This window comes from Petromyzon marinus, chromosome 10, assembly GCF_048934315.1.
Source record: "Petromyzon marinus isolate PM22_M1 ecotype Great Lakes invasive population chromosome 10, UKy_Petmar_22M1.pri1.0, whole genome shotgun sequence".
NCBI lineage: Eukaryota > Metazoa > Chordata > Hyperoartia > Petromyzontiformes > Petromyzontidae > Petromyzon > Petromyzon marinus.
Window position 1 is genome coordinate 1,823,415 of NC_133676.1, and position 27,306 is coordinate 1,850,720.

General features: G+C 46.8%; 2 protein-coding genes across 3 annotated transcripts in view; one reads left to right on the forward strand and one right to left on the reverse strand.

Annotated features, from left to right (window-relative positions):
* The window catches only part of LOC116941134 (BTB/POZ domain-containing protein 19), a 28,868-nt gene extending 27,721 nt beyond the window's left edge, over positions 1-1,147 (forward strand). For both annotated transcript variants that reach the window (XM_032951859.2, XM_032951858.2), the window contains 2 exons: positions 75-200; positions 649-1,147. In XM_032951859.2, the coding sequence (XP_032807750.1) occupies positions 75-200; positions 649-774 (252 nt within the window). In that variant the 3' untranslated portion in view covers positions 775-1,147. The remainder of the gene's footprint in view (positions 1-74; positions 201-648) is intronic.
* POLE (DNA polymerase epsilon, catalytic subunit) overlaps positions 1,089-27,306 on the reverse strand; it is an 84,553-nt gene continuing 58,335 nt past the window's right edge. Inside the window, exons 36-50 of the mRNA XM_032951857.2 lie at positions 26,825-27,001; positions 23,881-24,134; positions 22,107-22,327; positions 21,008-21,215; positions 19,119-19,191; positions 17,907-18,007; positions 16,510-16,635; positions 15,068-15,200; positions 14,289-14,517; positions 12,680-12,808; positions 11,372-11,565; positions 8,286-8,486; positions 5,897-6,022; positions 3,986-4,075; positions 1,089-2,916 (exon numbers count right to left, since the gene is read on the reverse strand). Coding sequence (XP_032807748.1) covers positions 2,809-2,916; positions 3,986-4,075; positions 5,897-6,022; positions 8,286-8,486; positions 11,372-11,565; positions 12,680-12,808; positions 14,289-14,517; positions 15,068-15,200; positions 16,510-16,635; positions 17,907-18,007; positions 19,119-19,191; positions 21,008-21,215; positions 22,107-22,327; positions 23,881-24,134; positions 26,825-27,001 — 2,370 coding nt within the window. The 3' untranslated portion in view covers positions 1,089-2,808. The remainder of the gene's footprint in view (positions 2,917-3,985; positions 4,076-5,896; positions 6,023-8,285; positions 8,487-11,371; positions 11,566-12,679; positions 12,809-14,288; positions 14,518-15,067; positions 15,201-16,509; positions 16,636-17,906; positions 18,008-19,118; positions 19,192-21,007; positions 21,216-22,106; positions 22,328-23,880; positions 24,135-26,824; positions 27,002-27,306) is intronic.

A 27,306-nucleotide genomic window follows, 5' to 3' on the forward strand; every position in this document is an offset into this window, starting at 1 on the left:
CCACATAGAAACGAGATTTACGTGTATTTATCCACCTGATATGGTGGGTGGTTTGTCTGTGCTGCATGCTTCAGGCTGTGTTAGGAGAGCCGGTGAGCAAGGTTGCGCAAGGAGTCCTGGGAGGATTGAGGCTTCTCCTTCTGTCTCCAGAGGAGCTGGCATCACTGGAGCAACAGAGCATGCGAGAGCAAGTCATACCAGTGAGTATGGTCGCATACGCCTGTGTCATATCAGTGGGGAGCGGTTATGGTTAGCGTGCTGTACTACGAACCCGGTGACCAGAGTTCGATTCCCGCTCACAGCCACAACCATTGACAATTATCTGAACCGGTCCAGGGCCTCTCCTAGGTCGACTCAGCCTCAAATGCGTACCTGGTACGGTGTGTCAACATCGCCACTGGTGAGACAAAGCTGGTCGGGCGTATGTATGTTGTAGAACTTCTTTCGCACCATACATAGCTAATCGTGCTAATCGGAGGTATGGATCCGAGCCACCCACCCCCTTGTGTACCGTTCCAGCTTTTACAAAGTGCTCGCGAACAGCACTTTCCCCAACAGTCTGTTAAGGCTATACGGGGGATATTTTTTTGTCTCTCATACAAAGCATTAACCGAGTCGTTTGGGTGCCCCGCGGCGTGTGCTGAACAGGTGGAGATGGTTGCCGCAGCTTGGAGATTTCATGCGCTCAGGAGGGCCGAAGGGATTCCTAGACACTGTCTGCGATGTCGCAAGGGCACGAGGCCACGGGATCACCATGTCTACCTGAAGTCTTAACGATGCCTTGGCTGCGTGGCCCTCTCAAAGCCAGAGCGACTCTCTGCTCAAATGAGCATTGAGGCATTGGTACCCATCTGTTTACAGCCCTGAGTCAGTGGTGGATAAGTCCACATTCCTATGGTGGAGACAGTCTGCCAGACAACCACTGTTGGCATATACAAAAATTAGTACTCATTTTATCAACCACAAACCAGGATACTGAACTCACAAACTTCCGACTATGAGCCACTCGCTGTGCCACTGAGCCACCTGGCCAGGGTCTTTCTAGCTGCACAAAATTAATTCCAAGAAAAAAAAGCCCGTTCTCAAAGTTTGTTGCATGTATTTTATTTTATTAACAATGAAAATAAAACATTTCCATGTTTCCAGATACTTTTCGCAGGCAACTTTATTAGCAGCTTGGTATCTCAAGGTAATTTCATGCTCAAATTAGCATCGAGACGGTGCCCATCTGTTTACAACTTTGACACAGTAACGGAACCTCCTCCATATCCGTATGGTGGAAGCAAGTCGATAGGACATCCACCGATGACTTCTCCACAAATTGATCCTTATTTTATCGAACCTGGAGGGATTATAAGCCGAGTCAACCGACCAACCAGCTCAGTATCTAAAGGCCTAGACACACTCGCCCTTTTGTAATCGATGGTTAGCACTCAACATCATTCCCAGCGGTTGCCGGTTCAGTTCCATCCTACAGTTGAAACGATGGTGGCAAGTTTCTCAAATCCCTCTCCACCACCTCCGTCCACCCAGCAGACAAATGGGTACAGCGCAGTCAATCAGTAGAGCACATGTGGTGGGGTAGAGTGGGTAGGCACACCTCTTCCAACGGCTTGTCAACGTGGAAGAGGCGACTAAATAACCTCTATAATTCACTCCAGTGGATGCCCTTTCGCCACGAGTACCATGCAATTACAGGGCTGTACTTCTACCTTTTGCACTGTTGTAATTCAATTCTAAGAGGTAAACACTTTATTTCTTGGTCACGTGTATTCTTTTCCACAACTTACTATTTGGTGAAATATAAAATATATATTTTATAACATTGCTAATGAAACCACAGCCGATCCCAATTCTAATGTAAAGACAACTGGGACACGTAAAGCACTGTGTAGCTGCACTGTGAGCAGAACACCACATAGGCAAAAGCCTTGAAAGACACCACAGAATGACTGTTGGATTTCAATCAATGCTTCTCACTTAACACCAGCCAGCAGGTGCCTGTGGACAAAACATGGCATGTGTAGGGTGCTTGTTTACTTTTCTCAGCAACTCAAAGATCCTTACCGCATCTCATCTCAACCATTTTAATGCTCTGCTGCAGCCTAGCCAAGAAGACCAGCAGTGGCACTATCTCCCGACACAGCATAAGGTGTACACAGCACTGGCCTACAAATGGGCATTCGTCTGCCAGTAGGCGATGTTGTTGGGTATATTTTCCCCAATTTAATAATTGCTTAGTTATCAATAAAATTGCGGGTGTGAAGTCGACACATGACCAACTATTATTTTTCGAATGGCATTGGATCTTGAACGTCCACTGTGAAGCAAACGAAGTGTGTGTATGGAATACTGTTCCCCAACAGCAAAATCTGAGATCTCAGTCATGTCAGCAGATGACTGTGGAGGAAAATGTTTTCGTGGAGCATCTAATACAACCTCCCGGCTTCCTCATGCCCGTTATAAAATAGGATCGGCAAAAACAGCTGCACTGCAGCTGGGTGGGACATGTGTGTGCAGGATGGGGGGAGGGCCGATTACCAAGACGGCTTTGGAATGGTCTGCCAGAGTCTAGTAACCAAGGGGAAGACTTAAGAGCAGATCGTGGGAGACTGGTGTGATACCGTTGTGACCGGTCGCATGTCTACTGAGAGTAGAGCACGCTGGCGAGGAGTGGTGGCATCAAACAGCTTTAGCCACGACGACATCCTGATGTCCGTCTTGATTGCCTATTACACCTCGTCGCAGTTCCGAATCCAGCTCGTGTTCTCTGCCATGCAGCGCCACCACCAGGGTTGTGGTTATGTTCTATTCGCCCGAGCTGCCCTGCAATATCCAGTTCACCGTCTCCAGCAGGAACGGCATCGCATAGTGTCTCGCAATGTTTCTGAACACTTTCAACTGCTCCACAAACTCCTAGAGACACAACACAAGCCAATGCAATGTGCAATGTCAAAACAAAAGTGATAGGATGCACACAAGACAATGGATTTGCAAATGATTGTGCAGGTTAATTATTTAACTCATATTTTTAAGGAACAGTGGCTTGAGACATGATTTCTGGAGACAAGCTTTGAAGACAGCATCGCTCTCCAAATAACCACAAACACAAAGCATGACCCGATCCCCTGCTGGTACTTCTTCACGTCTCTCCTGCAGTCATGTGTAACCTAGAGCACGTTGATTTTCTGTCAAAAACTGCCTTTACGAATGTGACGTGACAATCACTCTCCACCCCTCTTGGAGGGAAAGGCCGATTGCAGAGATAGACATTGGAGTGGTCCCCATGATGCCGATCTTCTTTCGTTTGGCAAGGTGATATTTACATTTCTGCACATATCGAGGTTATTAAGCCAATGACTAGCCTCTATGGAGGTATGATGGATGTCAGAATCTAGTGACCAAAGGGAAGACCTAAAGCCAGATGGTGGGAGAATGTTGGGGCAGATTGCGGAGGTCGTATCTCTCCTGTGCAGAAACTGTGGAGTCTGGTGGAGGATAGAACGCTGGTAGCGACGCATGGTGGAATATTTGGCCGCTATGACATCACGATTTCGATTTGCACTGCCCCGCCCAGTCTGCCCATTGCCCCACCCGCTCCTGCCAGGTTTGTCCACCTAATCATTTTGTTGCCCTCTACACCAGCATATACACATATAAGGTATTTCATAAAAAAAACATCAATGTTGCATTGAGAAGCTAATAATGGAGCAGTAGCAGCAGAGAGTATACGCTGCCCGGCGTGCGACCTCTGCCTGGCTGGACGACCTCATGTCCCCACGCATTTGGGGAAACGGATTGCCATTTATAACACAGACATTTCACGCTGACCACATCGGGGCTCCCATAAGAGTCTGTTCACACCACGTCTCTAGATAACTGCAGACTGCTCTTGTGATGAATGTAAGGGAGTGCAAGATGGATGATGAGGGCGGAGTGTACATGGGGGAACATCATGGGTCTTGTGTGTGGAAAGGCATAGGACCTGGGCAGGGTGGGCGAGCTGGAAATCACCGGCACAGTCGCAGAACGCAGGCATATTGGCCTCCTTCACCCCCTTGCACTTCTCACACACCTGTGGTGAAAGAGACGATTTTTGAGCTTGAAATTCGTGGTTCTTCTGTTTAAACAAATTCAGCATACAAGCACTATTGTATAGACACAGCAGATTTCAGCAAGATAAGATTTAATCACCCCGAGAGTAAAAACCCACACAGGCTCTCTCGCTCAGACACCGCTGCTTCCCTTTCGAACGGTCTCCCAGACGCACTAATACATGCCGCCAGTCTCAACTATAAGAAACACCTCATAAAAACGCACAGTCAACGTCTGAAAGAGCTGGGTACATTTTGTATGCACCGGCAGTGTGCACCGTTTAACTCTATTTATGTGGGTGAGATATTCATGGTATACATGCAAACTGCGAAATTATAGATATGTTTCTATAAGTGTCATGACGTGTTTGTGATATATGTGTGCGAGTGTATATGTGCATGCTTGTGGCAGTTGTACAGTGGTTAACGCACTGTGCTACAAACCGAGTGATCCGAATTCGATTCTCGCTCACGGCCAATATCCAGTGACGATTATCTGAACCGGTCCAAGGCCTCCCCGAGGTCAACTCACCCTCCAATGAGTACCTGGTGTGGTGTCTAAACATCGACACTCGGGAGACTAAGGCAGCCGGGCATGGTGGTGGCCACCCACCCGCTCGTGCACCGTGCCGGCCTTCATTGGTGCTCGCGACAGCACTTGCCCCAACAGTCAACAAACGCGAAAGGGGGGGGATCTTTGTATACGTGTAATTATATAGTGACATCTACTGGTTGGAAAAGGGAAGCACGGGTACAGGCACACTATAAACATGATCCAATCCCCAAAAGGGAGAGGTATCTGGGCCAAAGGTGAAGGGCGGGGCTGGCCGAGAAACTCCGAGAACCAGCTAGAAAGTTCCACGACAGGGCGTGGCTGGAGGCGGAGCCTAGCCGCGCCTGGGGCAATATAAGCGGAGGACTCGAGGTCGGTGTGTGGAGTCTTGGGTCCGGACTGCGTCGCTGCTCGCCGTCATCGCTCTCCATCGTTTAGCCACGTGGCGGATCTCCTGCGGAGTTCCACCGCCCTCCCTGGCACGCCGTCAGCCAGCGGTGAGACCGGGAGCGGACGGGCGGAACCCGCCGTGTGATCAACCGCGTGTGTAGTCTGTAGAACGTTAATATCTAGGTGTGTACTTGGAGAGGAAGAAGATAACGTTGGCCTGTGATGTGCCCGTACGCGAAATAAAGAAGAGTAGCCTCTACACGACGTGTCATGGAAGTCAGTCATTACATATGTATATACATGTCATTATATGTGAGTTGATACCCTGGACAATCCTTGCAAATGAGATGTTCAATTTCATGGGAGGTGTTGATCAAATCATCCAATACACCAGTGTGAAGATTCCATGGGACTTTTTGAATACCCTGTGCACCACGGCCAGATGGAGCACCTGGGTGCAAAGACAACGATCCCCTGCATAGCTCCTGGGTGCACGCAGTATGTGACATGTTAAGTGCAAGGCAAAAGTTGCTGAGGGCTACAATCAAGACAGAGGGTTAAGAGAATAACGTTTGGAGCTTGACTATTGGGGCTCTGATGTGGCCCAGTGGCAGCACGATTGCCACAGAGGTTCACAGTTCAAATCCGACAGACCACTCTGGTTAATTTAATACTGCTGGTGTATTAAAGGTACTGTGGCGTCATTCTAATAAGATTAGGCCATGGTGTGGACAGTGTCACAATCCAATTGGCCGAATCTAAAAAAAAATACTTTGAGGAAACGCATATCAATCGTCGCCCCCGAAAGCGAAACTTGGCAGAATCATTCTGATACACGCAGCTCTGCGGCCGGCCTTACCAGGTCCTGCAGCACGTGGGACATGATCTTCTTCTGCACGGTCTCCACCAGAGCAGCTTGCACTTGCTCCACGTCGTAGTCTGCCGAGCAGTTGGTGCACTGCCACTTGGGAAGCACGGATCCATCCTGCGAGTGCCAGCAAGCCAAGCCCCCATAACAACCACCGCTACTCATTCGCTCTGTCACAGCTTCGCGGGAGAGCACGTTCCAAAGCAACTTTCGCAAGCTCTTGAGCACAACTGATTTTCCGGTCACAATTGATTTCTGGGTTAGAAAACATAACGATCTGACCAAATCGGCATCATTGACACCCTCCACCACCCACCCGACAGTCACACAAACGAAATGTTACGTGCACGAGCGTTTTAGCGCTGTGGCCGCTTGCGCACTCACATGCTGCAACGTTTGTGACTCCAGCTTCAGCACATTCTATGTGAACTCGTGATGTGCACCATTTAATTCGTTATGTACCAGCGTGTTGGACTGGCCGTGATATTCATTGCATAAATATAGGGCGGGCAAGAAATACCTGACACATTTTAAAGTCATGTAAAATTTAATTTTTTACGTTGATATTCCTTTTATTTCAGATTTTAAAGGGCTCTTCCAAGAGTTACTTAAATGGCAGTGTAAAAATATCGAGAGAGCAAGGATCCTGGAGCTTTACTAGAAGCCAGGCTCAACCATTCAAGCTCAGAGACTTCAGCCACAAGTCCGGACTTAACAGAGCCCAACATCTCCTTGTCGGGATACCTTAAAATCAACTGTGTACCAGACAAGACCAAGGGCCATTCAGGACTTATGTAGGCAAATTGAACAGGAAATAGTTCCCTTATTCCACTTGAAACCTCAAGGAAGATAATGCAAAATAGAGTTGTTCGTATGCGTCAATGCATACATGAAAACAGTGGTCACATTTTCGCACTGTTTTCAAGACCCAAGTCGTATAATAAGCGAGAACAGCGGTTCCCAACCTGTGATCTGCGGACCCCTGCAGTCGCTTCGTGGACCATCAGGCTACTGCAGGGGGTTCGCGGAAAAATAAACATAATAACATCCTCACAATGAAAATGTATGAATAAAAAGAAATGTTCATATAGTTTATAAAATCTACTATTGTAATTTATTTAGCAAGTATGCTTATATAGCATTATTTTTTTATTGTTTTAATTTTGGTGTCTGGTGCCAGTGTGTGAACACGTCGCACGAGAGCAAGACAGCCTAACAGAACTTTCGTGTGACAACTCTGTAAAGCTGTCTTCACACAACAGTACCTGACTGGCTTCAGGCTACACGTTGGTTCTGAGTACCCAGAACTGTCTAACAAGGCAGCGAAGTAGCTGATGCCTTTTGTGAAAGTGGATTTTCAAAGTCCTGAAGCAGGTCGGATGTAGAATCAGATTTAAGGCCAAAACTGTCATCACTCCAAACTGACATCCTGCATTTGAAGACAGTGAACAGCCATCTCATTAAGTTACTCAATATAAACTCGTTTTCGCACACAGCCTGCTATGCTCTGCAAATGTATTTGTTGAGGTAATGAACAATAATTTTCTCAATTTAAGGTGTGACAATTAAAAATTATTACTGAGTGTGCATATTATATGTTTGTTATTACGTTAAATTTCCATATATAACGGAGTGTAAAAAACAGCGAGTGGTAGTGGGGGTCTGCAAAATGTTTGGAGGTTAAAAAGGCATCCGCACACTCAAAAAGGTTGGGAACCGCTGAAATCAAGTACTCGCCTGAATGAAAAGGTGTAGTTTTGTTTGATAACAAGATGTTCCATTAAGGGATTATTTGGGTGAAATATTTAGATGAATCAGTCAAAAATAAGTTGAGGCTTGGCACTGCTCTGTATGTTATCATGTCATTATAGGCAAGTAATGATGCATGATCAAAATCAATTCTTGTATTCAGCATGTACACATCAAATTGTGGTAATCGAATGAAATTTACAACTGATGCTAATTGCATTCAAATTGCATTAAAATGATACGCCAATTGACATTGATCAAAATACAAAAGGGACGTGGAAAATGAGACAAGCGTGTGTGGTTGTGTGTAGAGAGTGTGGTGGCGCAGAAGCGCACTGCGCAATGAACCCAGAAACCCGCGTTGGATTCTCACTCACGGCCAACTGGTGACAAATATTTGAACAGTCCAGGGTCTCCCTAAGGTCAACTCAGCCATAAATGAGTACCTCAAGCAGTGTGTAATCACCACCATTGGGGAGACAAAGACAGACAGTCGTGCTTGGTGCTGGCCACCCACCTCCTCGCGTGCCATGTTGGTCTCAACAGGTGTTCACTGACAGGACTTAGCCCAACGATTTGTTAAACGCGATACAGAGGATATCTGTCTTTTCTGCGAGTCTCGGCTACCCACCTGGGCCAGTGCTGGTTCCCTGCACAGGTCGATGTCACGGCAGTAGTTGCAGTGGTGGCAGATGAGTTCAGGCAGCACTAGCGAGAGACAAGGATCCCGGAACTCTGCGTCACTCGAAAACTCCCCCACGTCCAGCAAGCGCAGCAGATCCCTGCGCAGTTTGCTGACCTGCAGCGCCACTGCACCATCCAGCGACAGAACCTGCACACCCACAATCACCATCATTGTTGCACCCAGGAAAGCCTCCCTGAGTCACAAGACTCTTTTTTCCCCGTATGGTCTTGCCAAAGTTCTTACGGTAGGGGGCAATGTTGATAAGTGGAATCCCATTGAGTAATTTGCGGGTAAATTCTCAACAATGGGATGTTTGGCCAATGCCGGTTAAATGGTATGGATTTTCTTTTAGCTATGAGAAGAAACCGGAGAACCTGGATAAAATGCGTACAGAGGGAGAACATACAGTGAGGGAAAAAGTATTTGATCCCCTGCTGATTTTGTACGTTTGCCCACTGACAAAGAAATGATCAGTCTACAATTTTAATGGTAGGTTTATTTGAACAGTGAGAGACAGAATAACAAAAAAATTAAGAAAAACGCATGTCGAAAATGTTATAGATTTGCATTTTAATGAGGGGAAATAAGTATTTGACCCATCTGCAAAACATGACTTAGTACTTGGTGGCAAAACCCTTGTTGGCAATCACAGAGGTCAGACGTTTCTTGTAGTTGGCCACCAGGTTTGCACACATCTCAGGAGGGATTTTGTCCCACTCCTCTTTGCAGATCTTCACCAAGTCATTAAGGTTTCGAGGCTGACGTTTGGCAACTCGAACCTTCAGCTCCCTCCACAGATTTTCTATGGGATTAAGGTCTGGAGACTGGCTAGGCCACTCCAGGACCTTAATGTGCTTCTTCTTGAGCCACTCCTTTGTTGCCTTGGCCGTGTGTTTTGGGTCATTGTCATGCTGGAATACCCATCCACGACCCATTTTCAATGCCCTGGCTGAGGGAAGGAGGTTCTCACCCAAGATTTGATGGTATATGGCCCCGTCCATCGTCCCTTTGATGCGGTGAAGTTGTCCTGTCCCCTTAGCAGAAAAACACCCCCAAAGCATAATGTTTCCACCTCCATGTTTGACGGTGGGGATGGTGTTCTTGGGGTCATAGGCAGCATTCCTCCTCCTCCAAACACGGCGAGTTGAGTTGATGCCAAAGAGCTCTATTTTGGTCTCATCTGACCACAACACTTTCACCCAGTTGTCCTCTGAATCATTCAGATGTTCATTGGCAAACTTCAGACGGGCATGTATATGTGCTTTCTTGAGCAGGGGGACCTTGCGGGCGCTGCAGGATTTCAGTCCTTCACGGCGTAGTGTGTTACCAATTCTTTTCTTGGTGACTATGGTCCCAGCTGCCTTGAGATCATTGACAAGATCCTCCCATGTAGTTCTGGGCTGATTCTTCACCGTTCTCATGATCATTGCAACTCCACGAGGTGAGATCTTGCATGGAGCCCCAGGCCGAGGGAGATTAACAGTTCTTTTGTGTTTCTTCCATTTGCGAATAATCGCACCAACTGTTGTCCCCTTCTCACCAAGCTGCTTGGCAATGGTCTTATAGCCTATTCCAGCCTTGTATAGGTCTACAATCTTGTCCATGACATCCTTGGAGAGCTTTTTGGTCTTGGCCATGGTGGAGAGTTTGGAATCTGATTGATTGATTGCTTCTCCACGTCGACAGGTGTCTTTTATACAGGTAACAAGCTGAGATTAGGAGCACTCCCTTTAAGAGTGTACTCCTAATCTCAGCTCGTTACCTGTATAAAAGACACCTGGGAGCCAGAAATCTTTTTGATTGAGAGGGGGTCAAATACTTATTTCCCTCATTAAAATGCAAATCAATTTATAACATTTTTGACATGCGTTTTTCTGAATTTTCTTGTTATTATTCTGTCTCTCACTGTTTAAATAAACCTACCATTAAAATTATAGACTGATCATTTCTTTGTCAGTGGGCAAACGTATAAAATCAGCAGGGGATCAAATACTTTTTTCCCTCACTGTACAAGCTCCACACACAAAGCCGCCAAAGCTGTGAGGCGCGAGTGTTTCCACTGCGTCACCCTGCCACCGTAAACCATCATCAGCATCATCTCCCTCGTTTGTTGTTGATATCACACCTCCCACGCAGTAACATCGAGGCAACAGAACCAAGGTGGATTTAGAGGTATTTACGGAAGTAATCGCAGCCCAAATAAAATGTGTAGGCAGATGACAGTATTGAGATGGCGACATGGCCAAGCGGGCAGCCTGTCTGCAGCTTATTGCAGAGGTTTGCGATTAGAATATAGCAGACCACCTTGGTTAAATCATTGGACCTTTTTTCCAGTATTAAAATATAAAACCTATTCTTATTTTTCACACCCTGGTTAATTTGAGGGTGTATTAATCATACAAATAATGCGCCGTCTGCTTCACCATGGTCCTTAGAGATACCGGGACTTCATTTGAAAAACAGTTGGCCATTGTGTGCTGGTGTCATGATCAAATCTGAAAAAAAATACTCGCAAATTATTTTACTGGGAAACAGTAATAATCACCCCTACTGCAAAAATTTCGTAGGACCCTCCTGAAAGAGAGTCTTGAGACTCAAGAGCTTGAGACCTATAAAATCCTCAAGATTCAACAGTCTACAGGCTTTCCTAGGTAAACCAGCATAACGATAAACCAGCATAGCCTTACATACACATACAAACAAAAAATCTCCAATATCGCCTTAATACACACACAAAGACTGTAGGAGCAAGTGCTGTTAGCACCTATGCAGGCCAGCACGGCACACGAGGGGGTGGTGTGGCCAGCAACCACACCTGACCGCCTTCGTCTCTTAGTGGCGATGTTTACACAGCACACCAGGTACTGATTTGAGACCAAGTCAACCTAGGGGAGGCCCAGGACTGGTCCAGATATTCGTCACTGATGTTGACCGTGAGCGGAAATAAAACTCGGACCGCCAGGTTCGTAGCGCAGCGCACTAACCGGTACACTACTTACACGCACCCACACGCACACATGCCCCCCACGTACCTTACACACGGCCTTGGCGAACTCGAGAGCTGGGTTGGCCAGGGGTAGGTGAGACCCCGGAAGCTCAGGGAAGAGGGGCGACAGGCCATCTGCGTTCCGTCGGCCTGTCACACGCCGCTGGATCTTCTGGGTGATGGTGAAGAGGTTGTGGGTAAGTTCCCCGGCAACGTACTCTTGACAGAACGACGTCGTGCCTACACAAGCACAGAAACACCTCTCTTTCCACTGCAAAACTGAGCCAGGCCGGGGCAGTGTGGCGAGGCCGTCGGCGCAGCCAGCTCGGTGCCGCTCACGTGGTACCAAGGTTGTTTTTCCCCTGCAGAAATCGAGCTATGCCACCGTTGTCACATGCAGCAAACAATTCGAGAAGCATGCAGATGATGTGGTGTTGCCGTGTTTGAGTTGTGTATGGACCGAGCCAGATTGACATGACTTATGAGGCCGGCTTATCATGGATTGGTTCTGGTTTGGCATACAAGATTGAAATTGAGCAATATCACAGAACGTGACATGTTGTTCCGTAAAGTTATTCTACAATTAGTTAATCACTTTAAGGTCACGTGACATTGAAGCATGCTTCCAATTGGTTTAAAGCAGCAGGTGTGGGGTAGGAAAAAACGCAAGAGGGAGGTATAAATGTATTACAATTTACAATAGGCATTAGATTGACATTCCTTGGGCTTTAATGGACACACAACAAGGGGCATCTGTCAACGTTTCATGTGCTGACAACCATGTTCTTGATTGTCAAAATGTTTCTTTAGGAAAAGGGGGACCGGTTGCATCACAGGACTTTGGGAGGTGGCGAGCAGATTGCGGAGGCCTTCAACCAGCAGATCAACCTTGGCTCATGATGAATACATATATTTTAGTCAATCACAGATATGTAGTACTTGATCAATTCGAAGTTGAGATTATTCAATGAGGTGTTTTATTTTCTCTATTTCTGTACAAGGCTCCCTGTGATGTGGCTGTGTCCATCAGCTGACAGTGTCTGAGTCATGGACGTTCAAGCGCTTGCGTAATTGGAGAGTCATGCAATTGCCTCCTCGTTGGCCGCGTGTAGCTCTCGTAGCTCCACTGACAGTCATCAGCAACACGCGACACTGTTTGTACAGTGCCACGGCTGCAGTTTGGCTTGTCATGAAGACCCTAATTGTGAAAAGTAACTTAAAAATGATGTATTAAAAATGGGCAACAATTTAAATGTTTACTTGCCCTTGAATCTGCCACTGCCGGAGATGGCCGACAGGCACGGACTCACGTGTGCATGCGAGTGATTTCGTGCGCATGTGAGAGCGTGTCTACCAGGCAAGCCGTCCTTGTTTGCAGCCTGTGTGGACTGGCTCCCGTGTCCCCTCCGCTTCACCGGGGTGTCTCCGGGCTCGTTTCGCTTCATTTCCTCCTGCAGGCTGTGGTACACTGCCATGATATATGCTGCAAAAGACAAAGATCCCAGTATAGCCTTTAACAAACTGTTGAAAAAAGTGCTGTAAGCCAGCACCTATGAAAGCTGGCACGGCACACTACGATGTGGGTGGCCAGCACCATGCCCGGCCACCTTTGTCTCCCAAGTGGTGATGTTTATACACCGCACCAGGTACTCATTTGAGGCTAAGTCGACCCAGGAGAGGCCGAGGATCAGTTCAGATCACTGGCGTTGGCCACGAGTGGGAATCTAACTCGGGTCGCGGGGTTCGTAGCGCAGAGCGCTAACCGCTACAACACTATCCCTCCCAACTATATATGCTACAATACAAAAATCCCCCGTATAACCTTGGTCAAATGCTGTTAGCGAGCACCTATGAAGGCAGGAACGGCAGACGAGAGGGTGGGTGGCCAGCAACCATGCCCGGCCACTTTTGTCTCCCTAGTGGTGATGTTTACGCACCGCACCAGGTACTCATTTGAGGCTGCGTCGACCTAGGGGAGGCCCAGGACCGGTTCAGATAATCATCACTGGTGTTGGACGTGAGCGGGAATCAAACTCGGGTCGCCAGGTTCGAAGCGCAGCTCGCTAACCGATACACTACCGCTCCACAGACATACAGAGACGTGCACAAGTGTATCAAGATCGAGACGTCATTGTGCCCAAAGCTGTGGATGCCATTGTACCTCATCGCCAGCAATTTCCACCCTCCATAAGATTCTACAGCTGCTGTCCAGCAGAAACGCGACCTCCCAAGTTATGCCCTGACAGTATCATCCCAGCACTTTTAGGTCTTCCCCTTGGTTGCCAGACTCGTGGAGACCACTCCAATGCCTGTCTCGGTAATTCTCCCTCCCCCTTCCTGTATACATGCCCCACCCAGTGCAACCATTTTTGCCTGCATACATATACGTTTCAAATAGGCCCATACTGCATATTCAGATACATAGGTACCATTGATTTGGTGGTGACATGGCCTAACGGTAGGATGTTCACCTCTTGTTGTTGAAGTTCCCGGTTTTAATGTAGCAGGCCGCAATGTTTAGGCATAGCGCTGTTTTTTTAAAGATATTGCATTCTGTAGTGACTCAACCGCATTCTATGGTAGCTGGTGCCAAGCTGTACCACACCTTCCCACATGGTCTTGTGGGAGCCTCGTTACCGATAAAGTAATTATGTTTTCTTCCGGTTCCATTCCAATGATGGGATGAAAGTGGAAGGCAAACTGATGACATACACTTACGTCATCGGAACGGGAAATGGTTAATACTTCAGGTGGATTAACCATAACTACACTCCGTCTGCTTCACAGTGGACATTCAAGATCCTGTGATGCCACTGTGTGCTGGTATCATGGTCCAAATTGCAAAATGACTCAATAGGGATTATAAATAGCAACATCACACCTTACTGTGAATCTACGGCAGATTGTGTCTGTGAAACACAGCCCCTTTTTGATAGCCTTGCGCGATAAGAATGGCCACTGACCGCTCACGATGGTAAGGAAGTACGTCTGGCAGGAGGCGGCCTGCGGCAAAAACAGCGCCAAGTTCCAGTGGTTGTCAAGACGAGACTCATCCAAGGCATCCTCTTCATCATCGCCACCATCTTCATTTCCATCATCCTCCTCCTCGGAACATTCATAATCGATTTCTACATTTGATCCATCTGAAGGTTTCCTCTTCCGTATTTTTTTTGCAGGAGTCTTTATGCCAGCCTGCGGATATATAATACATAGACAGTGATCCCCTTTATAGCCTTAAGAGACTGTTGGGGCAAGTGCTGTTAACAAGCACCTATGAAGGCTGGCATGCATACGAGGGGTGGGTGGCCAGCACCAGTACAAACTGTAATGCAAATGAGTGGGTTCAATGAGGCTTCACTGGGTGAAGACTTCAGTGATGATAATTGTGTGATGTGGCAGGAGCAAACAGGGGCAGTGACAAGCCCAGCATAAGTGCGTTCGCTGCTTCTTTTGATTCTGACAGACCACTCTTGTCAATACTGCGGGTGCATTTACCGTAAAATGCTACGCGCCATCTGTTCCCAGAAGACGTTAAAAACACTCAGATGGCATTCGATGAAGCGTAGGCCATTGTGTCCCATGGTTGTGGTCCAAATAAAACAAAATTACCCGCAAATTAGTCCTTTGGGAGATACATAGCAATTGTCATCTCGTGTGAAAATGTGGCAGTACCTTCATGAAAAGGGAGCATAATAATAATTCGTAAATCGGTCAACAATGATAATAATGATAAACACATTACCTCCTCCCCCAGCAGGGCAGGCGGTAGCTGCCCCACGATGCCCGCGTAGTTGCATGAGTCGAGCCAGAGCAGCGTCTCCCAGCAGCGCGAGTAGGAGATGGATATGGAGTGGAAGATCTCCCGTGAGTTGATGCTACCGCAAAAGCGAGGTAACGCACACAAAGACAAAGATCCTCCGTATAGCCTTAACTTGACTGTTGGGGCAAGTGCTTAGCGAGCACCTATAAAGGCCTGCATGGCACACGAGGGAGTGGGTGGCCACCACCACGCCCGGACGCCTTTGTCTAGCCAGAGGGGATGTTTACACACTGCACGAGGTACTCATTTTAGGCCGAGTCGACCTAGGGGAGGCCCAGGACCGGTGTAGATAATCGTCACAGCAGTTGGTCATGAGCGTCAATTGAACTCCGGTTGCCGGGTTCATCGCACATTGCGTGAACCACAGAACCACGGTTCCCCATAGACATACACGCAGACAGACACACAGGCATGCACACATTCAGAAAGAGAGATCCGTATAGCCGTCTGGACTGATGCGGCAACAAGTGCTGCAACGAGTACCTATTAAGGCCGGGAGTGCGCACGAGAGGCTGGTGTGTGCCGGCACCACTTCTAGCGAGCATTAACTGCCCAGGGCCGCATGTACGTGTGCACGCTTATACGCGGGTTTTGTGTGTGCAGCAGTGTGTGAGGAAAGGGGAGCGGTAGTGTAGCAGCTGGCGCGCTGTGCTACGAACCTGGCGACCTGGGTTAAATTCCCGCTCATGGCCAAAACCAGTGACGATGATCTGAACCAGTCCTGGGCCTCCCCTAGCTCGACTCAGCCTTAAATGAGTACCTAATGCAATGTGTAAACATCGCCACTAGGGAGACAAAGGCGCGCAGGCGTGGTGTTGGCCACCCACTCTGTCACGTGCCATTCCGGCCTTCATAGGTGCTCGCTAACAGCACTTGCCCTAATAGTCTGGTGTGTGCGAGTGTATAGCAGTGTGTGTGTGCGTACAGCAGTGTATGTGTGCGTACAGTAGTGTGTGTGTGTGTACAGTAGTGTGTGCGGGTATATAGTAGTGTGTGTGTGCGTGTAAAGCAGTGTGTGTGTGCGTGTACAGCAGTGTATGTGCGTACAGTAGTGTGTGTGTGTGTGTACAGTAGTGTGTGCGGGTGTATAGCAGTGTGTGTGTGCGTGTAAAGCAGTGTGTGTGTGCGTACAGCAGTGTGTGTGCGTGTAAACAGCAGTGTGTGTACAGCAGTGTGTGCGTGTGTACAGCAGTGTACGCGTGTGTACAGCAGTGTACGCGTGTGTACAGTAGTGTGTGCGAGTGTATATCAGTGTATGTGTGCATACAGCAGTGTGTGTGTGCGTGTACATCAGTGTGTGTATAGCAGTGTGCGTGCGTGTGTACAGCAGTGCATGTGTGTGTGCGTCCGACGTGAGGCCTCACCTGCGGGTCACATACTCCATGTAGGCGATGGCATCCTCGATGTGGTGTTTCCGTGTGCACACGATGATGCGGTTGAAGTCAGCGTAGACAATCTGCGAGCCAAGCCGTTTGAACTCCGAGATGAGCCTGCATGTCGTGGGAAGGGTGGCGCAGTGGTGACACGCGCCGCACAGCAACAAAGGCCTGTGTTCCATTCCCGACACTGGCGTGTTTCTGTGCGTTGGGTTTGTACGTTCTCCCCCTGTTCTGTATTGGTTTCTACTGGATTCTCCAGTTTTCTCCCAGAGTTAATACACCAAAACCTTTCCCGTCGCGGATTTGACCATTCACATCGAATTTATTGAGGTACAGTTTATTGATCGCGTGCCCTGTGGCTTTTGACCATTCGCAGGTAACTGTTAGATTCCTGTAAGCATCGTTACTGGACTGAAGAATATACGTGCCATCTAGTCTACCATGCAGCCCATAGCGGGTCCCAGTTCACATGCTCCCGGCATCCAGTGAGGCAGCAAGGTTCCACCGTGTGATTTTTTGTACTTTATCAGTGCCCTTATTTATACATTTTGCTATGACCCCTAAAATAAAATTAATTGGTAGTGAATGTAATGAAGAGAAGCAGAGGAAGGTGATGTCTCTACGCGAGAAAGTTGAACCACAAGGTAGATTTACGAAATGTTCGAGTGCCGTATCATTGACATTGTCTTTATTTTCAGGTTTACGTATGTGCACAATACACTAGATTTAAAACAAAAGTCTATACCTTTACTATACGAGTTATATTTAAGATTGTAGAAAATATTCATAATATTTTACATTTAAATATTAACAGTTTCATATTTGAGTTAATGTAGGGTAATATAAAAACAAAAGGAGGGGGTATCGTATCACGTACCGTGAATCAAGCCCCTAGTTTTTCCCCATTTGCCTTTCAGTTTGAGGACCGCGAATTTGCTCATGGTAGCTATTTTCAAGAACAGCGATGGGTAAGGTTTTGGTGTAAAACAAACATCGTGTCTTGTATTGGCCAAACATCCCAATGCTGATACGATCCCTGCACATTACTCAATTGGGAAACTATGTAGCAACATCACTCCCCAAGTGGTGGACTATATTCGCCTGTGATACACAGCGTCATCAATGACAGCACTGTTCTATAAGTTATGGCACGAATATCAGCTGTATTAAACTATTAACATTAAAAGAGTACGTGTTGCAGTGTGTGTGTAAACATCAGCGCTTGGGGAGACAAAGGCGGCCCGGGCGTGGTTACTGACCACACCGCCGTTTTGTGCGCTGTGCCGGCCTTCATTAGGTGTTAGCTAACAGCACTTGCTCCTACAGTCTGTTAAGGCTACACGGGAGACCTTTGTGCTTGGTGGCATGTAAGAGGCACTCACTGCAGAAAGAGCTTCTTCATGGCGGTGTGCAGCGTGCGGTGGAGCGCGGGGTCGTAGAGCAGCGATGCCGGGGAGCTTACCCAGCGGTGGAAATGCGTCACCTGCACAGCGACGTGACAACGCTTACGTTTATTTTGTGTTTCACCAGATGCGACCACATTCTCAAATGTGATTTGTAACTTTGATCCTTTGATCCTTACCCATACAGATTCGATAGTTAAACTTTCATGTGCAATTTTATTGAGGTGTGTTGTCTAAGTGTGGTCTGGGACAGTTTTTTTCTGCCTTTTGCCCAAGCTTGCATTTAGTGTAAAAAAATCGGCAGGTATTATGTACTTATGCAATTTGTACTGATATAACTTATTGATAGTTATTTTTCGTGACTTGCTTACCTTTTCTCTACTTTGCACTATCGTTTTTTGTATTGTTTGTTGTTGTAACTTGCTGGCCCGCCCCCCTCCTGAATATATGTGAAAAAGAGCTTCATTGCTCATCGGATTCCCACAGTCTAAATAAAGATTCTAATTCTGACAGGCCGTTCGCGTTCACAAGATACGAACTAGGTGCCGTGTTCTTAGCCACGGCTCAACTCAGGCTTGGCTCTGGATCAAGTGACCTGGCTCAAAGCCATGCGGCTAACTTGAGCTGGCTCTGAGAATGAACCTGGTGATGCTGCAGATTTCCATGAGCTGAGCCTGAACTAAGCTCCATAGCTTGGTTAAGGCTCCATAGCTTGGTTAAGGCTCAGCCATCTGAGCCGCTCATGCATCTTTGACAGCAACAGAGCAGCTCAAACCAGAGCTGAGCTGTGTCAGAGACCAAGCCAGAGCTGAGCCGTGATGAAGAATATCGCCATAACTACATATATATGTATATTTATTTTACTCGTGCTAAAATATTCCTTAAATTTTAAGATTCGTGGGGTATAGGCAGATTAAAAAGCAATTTTTTTATATATTTTCACTATTTTAAAATGTTTTTATTAATTATTTTGTTTACCAATGAAAGCCTCACTGACTTTCTTTTGGGAGGATCCTGGCTAGGTTTTTGTAATAGTGGACTAAGATTGGATTGTGTTTACCAATTTTCCAATTTAGACTGTGACATGGGCACATAACAGCCTACTCTCTTTCGGATAACATCATGGGATCTTTAGGGTCCATCGTGAAGCAGGCGGCATCTTGCCGCACTGAGCGCCGATGCGGGTGGTACCTGGTTGTCGGCGTACGCGTTCTGAAAGCGGCTGATCTCCCGCACCCACCCGACCACCATGCCCTTGAGTACGCTGCACCAAAAAGACAAAGATTTTTCCATATAGCCTTTAACAAACTGTAGGGGCAAGTGCTGTTAGCGAACACCTATGAAGACCGGCAAGGTACACGAGGGGGTGGGTGGCCACCACCACGCCCGATCGCCTTTGTCTCCCCAGTATCGATGCTTACACACCGTGCTAGATACTCATTAGAGACTAAGTGAACCTAGGAGAGGCCCAGGACTGGTTCAGATAATCGTTACTAGTGTTGGCCTTGAGCAAGAATTTAACTCGAGTCGTCAGGTTCGTAGCGCAGTGAGATAACCGCTACACGACCGCACCACTAACCGTTGCACTACACCGCACCACAGCGCAGAAAAAGCTTGCACATCACAAGCATCCAAAAAGTCAATCAAATTCAGCCAATCACCTGGCGGTTCAGAGGGTCACTGCCTCTAAAAGTATGAGCCAGCACCTCTGAGAACCTAGGTTTGTATCAGGCCGTCGCCCACGGGCAAAGCAGATGTCAGGTGTGGGGAGTTGACGGCCTCAGCCTGGTTCACAATTGACTGTGAAATCTAAGTTGTTACTTCATAGGCTCAGCCCAGCAGTGAATAAAACACAGTAAATTTATTCTTATTTTTTATTACGCACTTATTTACCCAGAGAAGTGGTCACTGCTTGTTGGAGGCTACCCTCGTAAATTCTGCCGGTGTGCTGTGATGTACAGTAATCTCTTAGTTAACGTTTTTAATCCATTCCACGAAAACTAGTTCACCAAAATAACTGTTAATCGAACATAGGAATTACATGAGTCTGCAAGAGAGCTGTTACCACTGCCAAAACAGAAAACATAAACGCTCATAAATGGGCGTCGCTGATTGGCCGATGCATGCTCAGCCCACTTATGAGTGCTCGGATTGGCGCCCGCATGTATAACGTAAACATACCGTTAATAAAAATGTTAACGTTAGTAGAAACCATGGGGTCCTATGGAAGACGAAACATTAACCGAAAAACTGTTAAACGAATTCACTGTTAACCGACAGACTCCTGTGTTTCAAAGAAGAGTAGGCCTTTGCATGCTAAATTTGGCAACATTTGAATAATGACATCGCAAATTATTTAAAAAATGTTTTATTGTTTGTTGTTGTAACTTGGTGGTGCACCCCTACTGGACATCTGTGAAAAAGAGCTTCATAGCTCATCGGATACTTCCAGGATAAATAAAAATTCTGATTCTGATAAATTGGGAAAAGAGTATTCATAATAAAGGTTTTTAGGTTAGATCGCGTTTATTTATAAATGTGTTGTAACCCTCCACCACCCGACACGGCCAAGCAGCAAAAAAAAGTGTCACGTTGACAAAAGACAAATAATTCACTCCTTTAGCCCACCGGTGTGTTGAAGAGTGAATCCACATTTACAGTTTGAGTACGACGTTTCGCTGGTAAATACATCCAGCATCATCGGGCAATTCGCCAGAATGGTAAAGCCCTCGCTTGCTCCCGGTTTTATATAGAGCAGCAGGGTGACGTCATCACTTAACTCATATCAGGTGCAGTGATTAGAGGCGGAGGGGGGGTATTGTAATTATATAATCGATTAGTAATCAGTCATTGGTTATGATTAGTAATGAGTTGTAGATTAGTAATTCCTTAAATCAAAATGTAATGTAATAGCAATCATTGCCCTGTGCTGCGATAACATAGCAGGACCCTCACGAAAAAAACAGTTTAAGGCTCAGTGAGGCTTTCCTGGATAAACGAGCATCGCAACAATAATAGCATTAATGGGTCGCCGCTCGAGTGGGCTACAGCCAATGTTGGATGGGGTGGGGAGGCCCCACCGAAAGGTGTTGGAGCACAGCGCGGCCTCATCGTAGCTCGCCAACGCCGTGTTGGAGGACGTGCCGGATGTCATCATGTCGGCCAGCGAGGCCTGCGGCGCCGAGTCGAAGCTCACGCCGCCGCTCGCGCCACCCTCGAGGTCGTTGATGTGGTGCGACTGCAGCACGGCGTTCACCGCCAGCGACTGGATGTCCAACTCCGCGCAGACTGCGCACGGAGACGTGGAGAGGGGAGCAGGTGCCAGAGGAAAAGATCTGGTTCGCGGCTTCATCACCCGTTGGGTGGTCTGCGGTGTCAGGGCTGCGTCTTTAGAAACAGTTCGGTACTGGCTTGAGCCGCTCAGTTATTTCCAAAGATGCATGAGCGACTCAGCTGTGGCTTGCTTAGGGCACAGCTCATGGAAGTCCACAGCACACGTTATGTATGGCTTTGAGTTGGCTCACTTGAACCAGAGCTGAGCCAGAGCCAAGCCTGAGCCAAGCCGAGCTGTAACTAATCCTTAGAGTCACTGCCATGCTTAACCACCACAAATTAACAAAGTAGACACTACACTCCCCTTCCGCTATCTGTTCTTATGCATGAAACAAAAGTATTTTTACAGATACAATCAGCCAAACACCCTTCCAGGAGTGCATAATACAGCAATTTTGGTGAAATAAAAGCAAACTCTGGACTGGTTTTCCTCATTCAGCGTTTCATTGGCTGAGGCAGATTTGCTTGCACAAATGCTAGGAAACTGGCAGATGCTTATAGGCGAGTATCTACTCAATGAGATATGTCCTAGTTTGACATTAAACTCAATCATACACCAAATAATCCCGCAGCCTGACTCTGCTGATGAGCCACTTAATTTTGAAACTGGTCCAGTGACTTCTTGTGTTGAACCAGTGCGCGCTGAAATTACCCACTTTCAGACCGGCTGTGCACGACTGATGGTATGTGTAAAAAAATACTTTCATATTTTTCATCCTGCAGAACAAACATGTGAAGGAGGCATATTAATGTCCACTGAGTTATATTGTTACTTATATTCCCTGTCCCAAAGCTCAATATCAATTTGGGTTTGACACAACCCGTGTCTGAGTACCGCATCAGCACCTGCGTGGTAGGCCGAGGGGCAGCTGATGTGGAAGGATTTGGCGTCGCGGGTGTCACACGCCAGCCGCCCGTCATCCGCCTCCTTGCCACCCAGGTCAGGCCGCCCCGTGGCCGAGAGCCACAGCAGGTGATTGTTACGCCGTAGGTGACGCGCGAAGAACAGGTCACAGCCAAACGCCTCCACGTCGTCAGGAAGGTTCCCCACCGGCACGTGCAGGTACCTGCAGCAGCAGCGTCAGCATTACTGCTCGCCACCCAGCGATTTAACGCAACGTGGGCACACACGTTCCAGGCAGGCCATGACTTTGGAGTAAAAGTGATTTCCTGCTCCGATGTGCATTGAGGCGGTGCTCATCTCTTTACAGCCCTGGCCCAGTGGTGGAAATTCCACATTCATACGATGTGGGCAAGGCGATCAATTGGTGCAGTAACTACTCAAGAATGTAGGCAGGGTTTTTACCGTGCTGACACTGGGATGACTGCAATAATTGATCTTTGTCACAAGGTCGAAACACCCGTTGGTTGCAGATGCATGTCAGGAAGTCACTTGGATGTGGTTGAGCTGTGGTAGGCTTAACTTGCACATTGTGGCCAAGTGAACGGTCACTCACGGAGCCAGACCACCTTGCTGGTGACCTGCACGTGTGCTGGGGGAATGCCTCGGCTGCCCAGCAGTGATTCATTGCTTACTTACCATTGGTCAATTCTGCATGCTTTTCTTATCAAGGAGCTGATTGGAACCGAAATTTGGTTGGTTGCCAGGTACTATGGTTCAGGATGCAGCCGTTCTCCCTGTGACGAAACGAGTATAACAACATGTGTCTAAAATCCTCTATCATTTTGCTCTTCGATTTGCACTGGATGTACCATACAGGACCCACCATTGTGACCTCTACTTAAAATCCAATCTTACATCACTTAATGCAAGAAAAAATCCACATTAGGCCCTGTTCATACATAAAATCCTTATTGGCATATCTGAACTATACTTAGCTAATTCATTAACCCCATTGTCAAAACTAAGAAACCTAAGACGTCCACCTAATTGCCTTTTAACTTTCCCTAGAACAATCATTAGAATAGGTGATAAAGCCTTTGATGTTGCAGCACCAACGTTTTGGAAGAACCTTGTTACCTCCCTTAATATCGTAAATTTAACTTATAAATATATTCTAAAGCAGAGGATGTGCTGCATACAACCACATTTGCAAATGTGATTTGTAACTTTGATCATCACCCGTGTATCGATAGTTTCGTTTTTACGTCCAATTTTGTTGAGAAACTGTGTTGTCTTGGTGTAGTCTGGGACTGTTATTGTTATTTTGTTGAACTTCGTATTGAAAAATCAGCAGGAATATATACTTATGCAATTTGTACTTATATACTCTATTTATATTTAATTTTAGTGACATGCTTCCCTTTTATCTACTTTGCACTCCTATTGTTTTTTGTATTGTTTGTTGTTGTAACATGCTGACTCGCCCCTACTGGACATCTATAAAAAGAGCTTCATAGCTCGTCATATTCCTCCAGGATATATCAAAGTACAGCAAGTGGAATAATTCCCATACTGATGTAAATAGAGTGTTTCCTCCTCACACACGTGGGTTTTCTCCGGGTGCTCCGGTTTCCTCCCCACTTGTATAACAAACAATTGTCGTTAATTTTACGAAAAAATCTAAAAGTAAAGACCAATGCTGTCCTGGATGGATAGATAAATAAGTAAACCACAGTAATAGCTATTTTTTATTATTCAGAGCCAGCCCTCTCTCACCGTGCCACGTCGAACATCCGTGCAAGGGTTGAGTCGACGCGCAGGTAGGCGCGCACCATGTGCCGCCCCCCCTGCCTCTGCCAGTCGAGGACGCTGAGGCTGGGCGGGTCATCCGCTGGGCCGGCCGGGCTCGTCGCGCCGGCGCCGCCGACCCACACCACTGGGAAATCGTCGAGCACCGGCATAGCGGAGCGCACGCGCTGGGATGGCCACGCCGACTCCACCGCAACCAGAGTGGGGCCCTTACGCGAGTCCTGCTCACACGCGGTGGGCGCAGGAGTTATGTGGTACAAATTTGCGAGTACAAGCTTGTGAAACGTGCACAGGTATCCCTCAATTTATGAACGTTCGCTTACAGAATTTCGCGTTTTAATGCAGTTGACAAATTATGGACACTTTTCGATTAACGAAATCTAATTTCTGTGTCGACAAGATGTCACACGGCACACGCCATGAGATCAAACGAGAAGCATCCGGGAGGCTGCGTCATTCATCCACAACAGTGTCACGCTGTCCCTACAGTGCAAGAGTAATGCCTCCACACCACCTTTCTAGCCATTCCTACATGCAAATATTTTGGTGAGGTCCCTGAAAAGGTTCATTATTTTAAATTAATTATTATTCAATCGTTTTAATGTTTATGTTTATTATTATTTTTCCATTGTGAAAGTGATATAGGTGTATATTTGGAGTGACTGTCCAATCATTTTTTGTTTTAAATTAATGGGAAAGCCATTCCAATTGACCAAATTTCGTTTTACGTGTTTTTGAAGAACACATCCCTTTTGTAAATCGAGGGATACCTGTATATTTATGTGGTGAGTTATTGACAGTTAGTCAATCCATGGCACCTGGGTCTGTGTTCCGTGGCCTCCTGCCAGCAGGCCTTCGACACTTTACATGGCCTCAAAGTGTATCTGGCATGGCACAACTGCCGTGGTGATGTCACCGACACTTAGTGGTGAACGGCGTTTGTTGTTGTTCAGCTAGGTAGAGGTGGTAAAATACGAATGATCGTAAAATAAAAATTGGTCCCAAAAACAAACAGATCGAGCCGACTTTAATAAAAACAGCCCGAATGTAGATCCATGGCAGTTTGAAGACAAACTATGCCGTGCTGATGATCTTTCGGTAAAGTCACGTTGAAGGGAAACAGTAAAATAATAAAATATATATATGAAACAATAAAATTCTCACGACGTTTCGACTGTAACACAAACAGTCATCATCAGGTGTGAAAACCAACGGCAAGAAACATTTGAAAGAAGTGGCGGTTTTGTATTTATTGATTTATAAACGTTAGCGCCACGGATAGCGATTTGACAGTTTGTTTAGAAGGACGAGTCCATCTATGTTCGGAAAAGAGGAGGGGGGAGACGAAAAATTAATGTATGCTGTCTGAAAGCCACCATAAGCGTGAACAATCAATTAAGACCCGAAATGGTTTATCAAATCCTTCCAATGATTGCTAAGCCAGAATCCATCTTCTCGGTTGAGATTGTCTGTGTGTGTATATGTGGACAGCCTCATGAACGAATCTCTCATGGTAGCCCGATGGCTTGCAAATCACCTCTGTCTTGGAGAAGTCAATGTCATGTGAGCCTACTGAATTATAACAGTGTTCTGCCACGGCCGAGGTGTTGGTCCTACCGTGTTTAAGGTCTGCTTTGTGTTCACGAATGCGATCCGAGACATGTCGTTTGGTTTCTCCAATGTAACTACTACCACAGAGGCAACTTCGTTTGTAGACACCAGGGTACTGTATGTCCGGAATCACATCTTTTACAGATGGAACCAGATCACGGATTTTATGTAATGTGTTGAAACGGACCTGGATCTTGTGTTTATTCAAGATTTTGGAGATCTTTTTTGTGATCCCCGCAATGTAGGGTAAAGTGATGGTTTTGAAAGGCTCCTCAAGAGGGTCCTTCTTCATGGTTTGAGTGATAGCTTTGCGGATTGTATAGTCGGAGTCACCATTAGCCTTAAGAGCTTGGTGTACGTGCTTGAGTTCACTGCCTATGTGTTCCTGGTCGGATATGCATTGGGCTCTATGGTGCAGAGTCTTGATGAGAGAATTCTTCTGTGATTGATGGTGGTGGGTATCCGGTTTCAGATAAGCATCCATATGGGTAGCTTTCCTGTAGACAGAGTGGCTCATTGAACCATCAGGTCTCTTTTTTATTAGGACATCCAAAAAAGGTAGCTTGCCATCTTTTTCGACTTCCATAGTAAATCTGCAAGCCATTGGGCTACCATGAGAGATTCGTTCATGAGGCTATCCACATATAAAAACACAGAGACAATTTCAACCGAGAAGATGGATTCTGGCTTAGCAATCATTGGAAGGATTTGATAAACCATTTCGGGTCTTAATTGATTGTTCACGCTTACGGTGCCTTTCAGACAGCATACATTAATTTTTCGTCTCCCCCTCCTCTTTTCCGAACATAGATGGACTCGTCCTTCTAAACAAACTGTCAAATCGCTATCCGTGGCGCTAACGTTTAAAAATAAATCAATAAATACAAACCGCCACTTCTTTCAAATGTTTCTTGCCGTTGGTTTTCACACCTGATGATGACTGTTTGTGTTACAGTCGAAACGTCGTGAGAATTTTATTGTTTCATATATATATTATTATTTTATTGTTTCCCTTCAAGGTGACTTTACCGAAAGAACCAAGAATATGAATCACTGCAGTCACGAAAGCTTTAAATCAAAATTTAGTACACAGCAGTACAAAAATTCACCCATACAAGGTTGTCTGTTGATACTGTGCTTCATTGGCTTTAAAATCCAACAATCCGATATGGTCCCGAAGCCTCTGAAGCATAATTCATAACTCAAGCATTAACCCCCAGGCCGAGCCACCAGGCCAGGCGTGGGTGAACCAGGATAGGTGGGCACCTTGGCCCGTGATGGCAGGGGCAGAGGCACTCGCCTTGTAAGAGAGCAGCAGGCGTTGTAGGCCGCGGTAGGCCTGCTTGAGGTCAGTCTCCACGCGCACCTCGAAGCCGTGCTCCGGAGGCGGGAGCAGCTCCTCACCCAGGCTCGCGAGCAACGCCGCACGCTCCGCCGTGAACACCACGCCCAGGTTTGGCATTTGGTTACTGCGGACCTGCCACATCAAAGACAACAATCGCCAATATAACCTTACCAGACTGTTGGGGCAAGTGCTGTTCGCAAGCACCTACGAATGCCGGCACGGCACACGATGGGGTAGGTTGCCAGCTCCACACCTGGCTGCCTTTGCCTTCCCAGTGACAATGTTTACACACACTATGAGACCTCCTTTGCCAGTAGCAAGATATAGTAATAGGTTTTTACCCTTTTATCTGGCACCAAAACTGACACCTTTATACAAGGGATCATGTTTGCAATAACCACAACACAAGCAGTCAAAATGCAAACAAAAAGAGACAA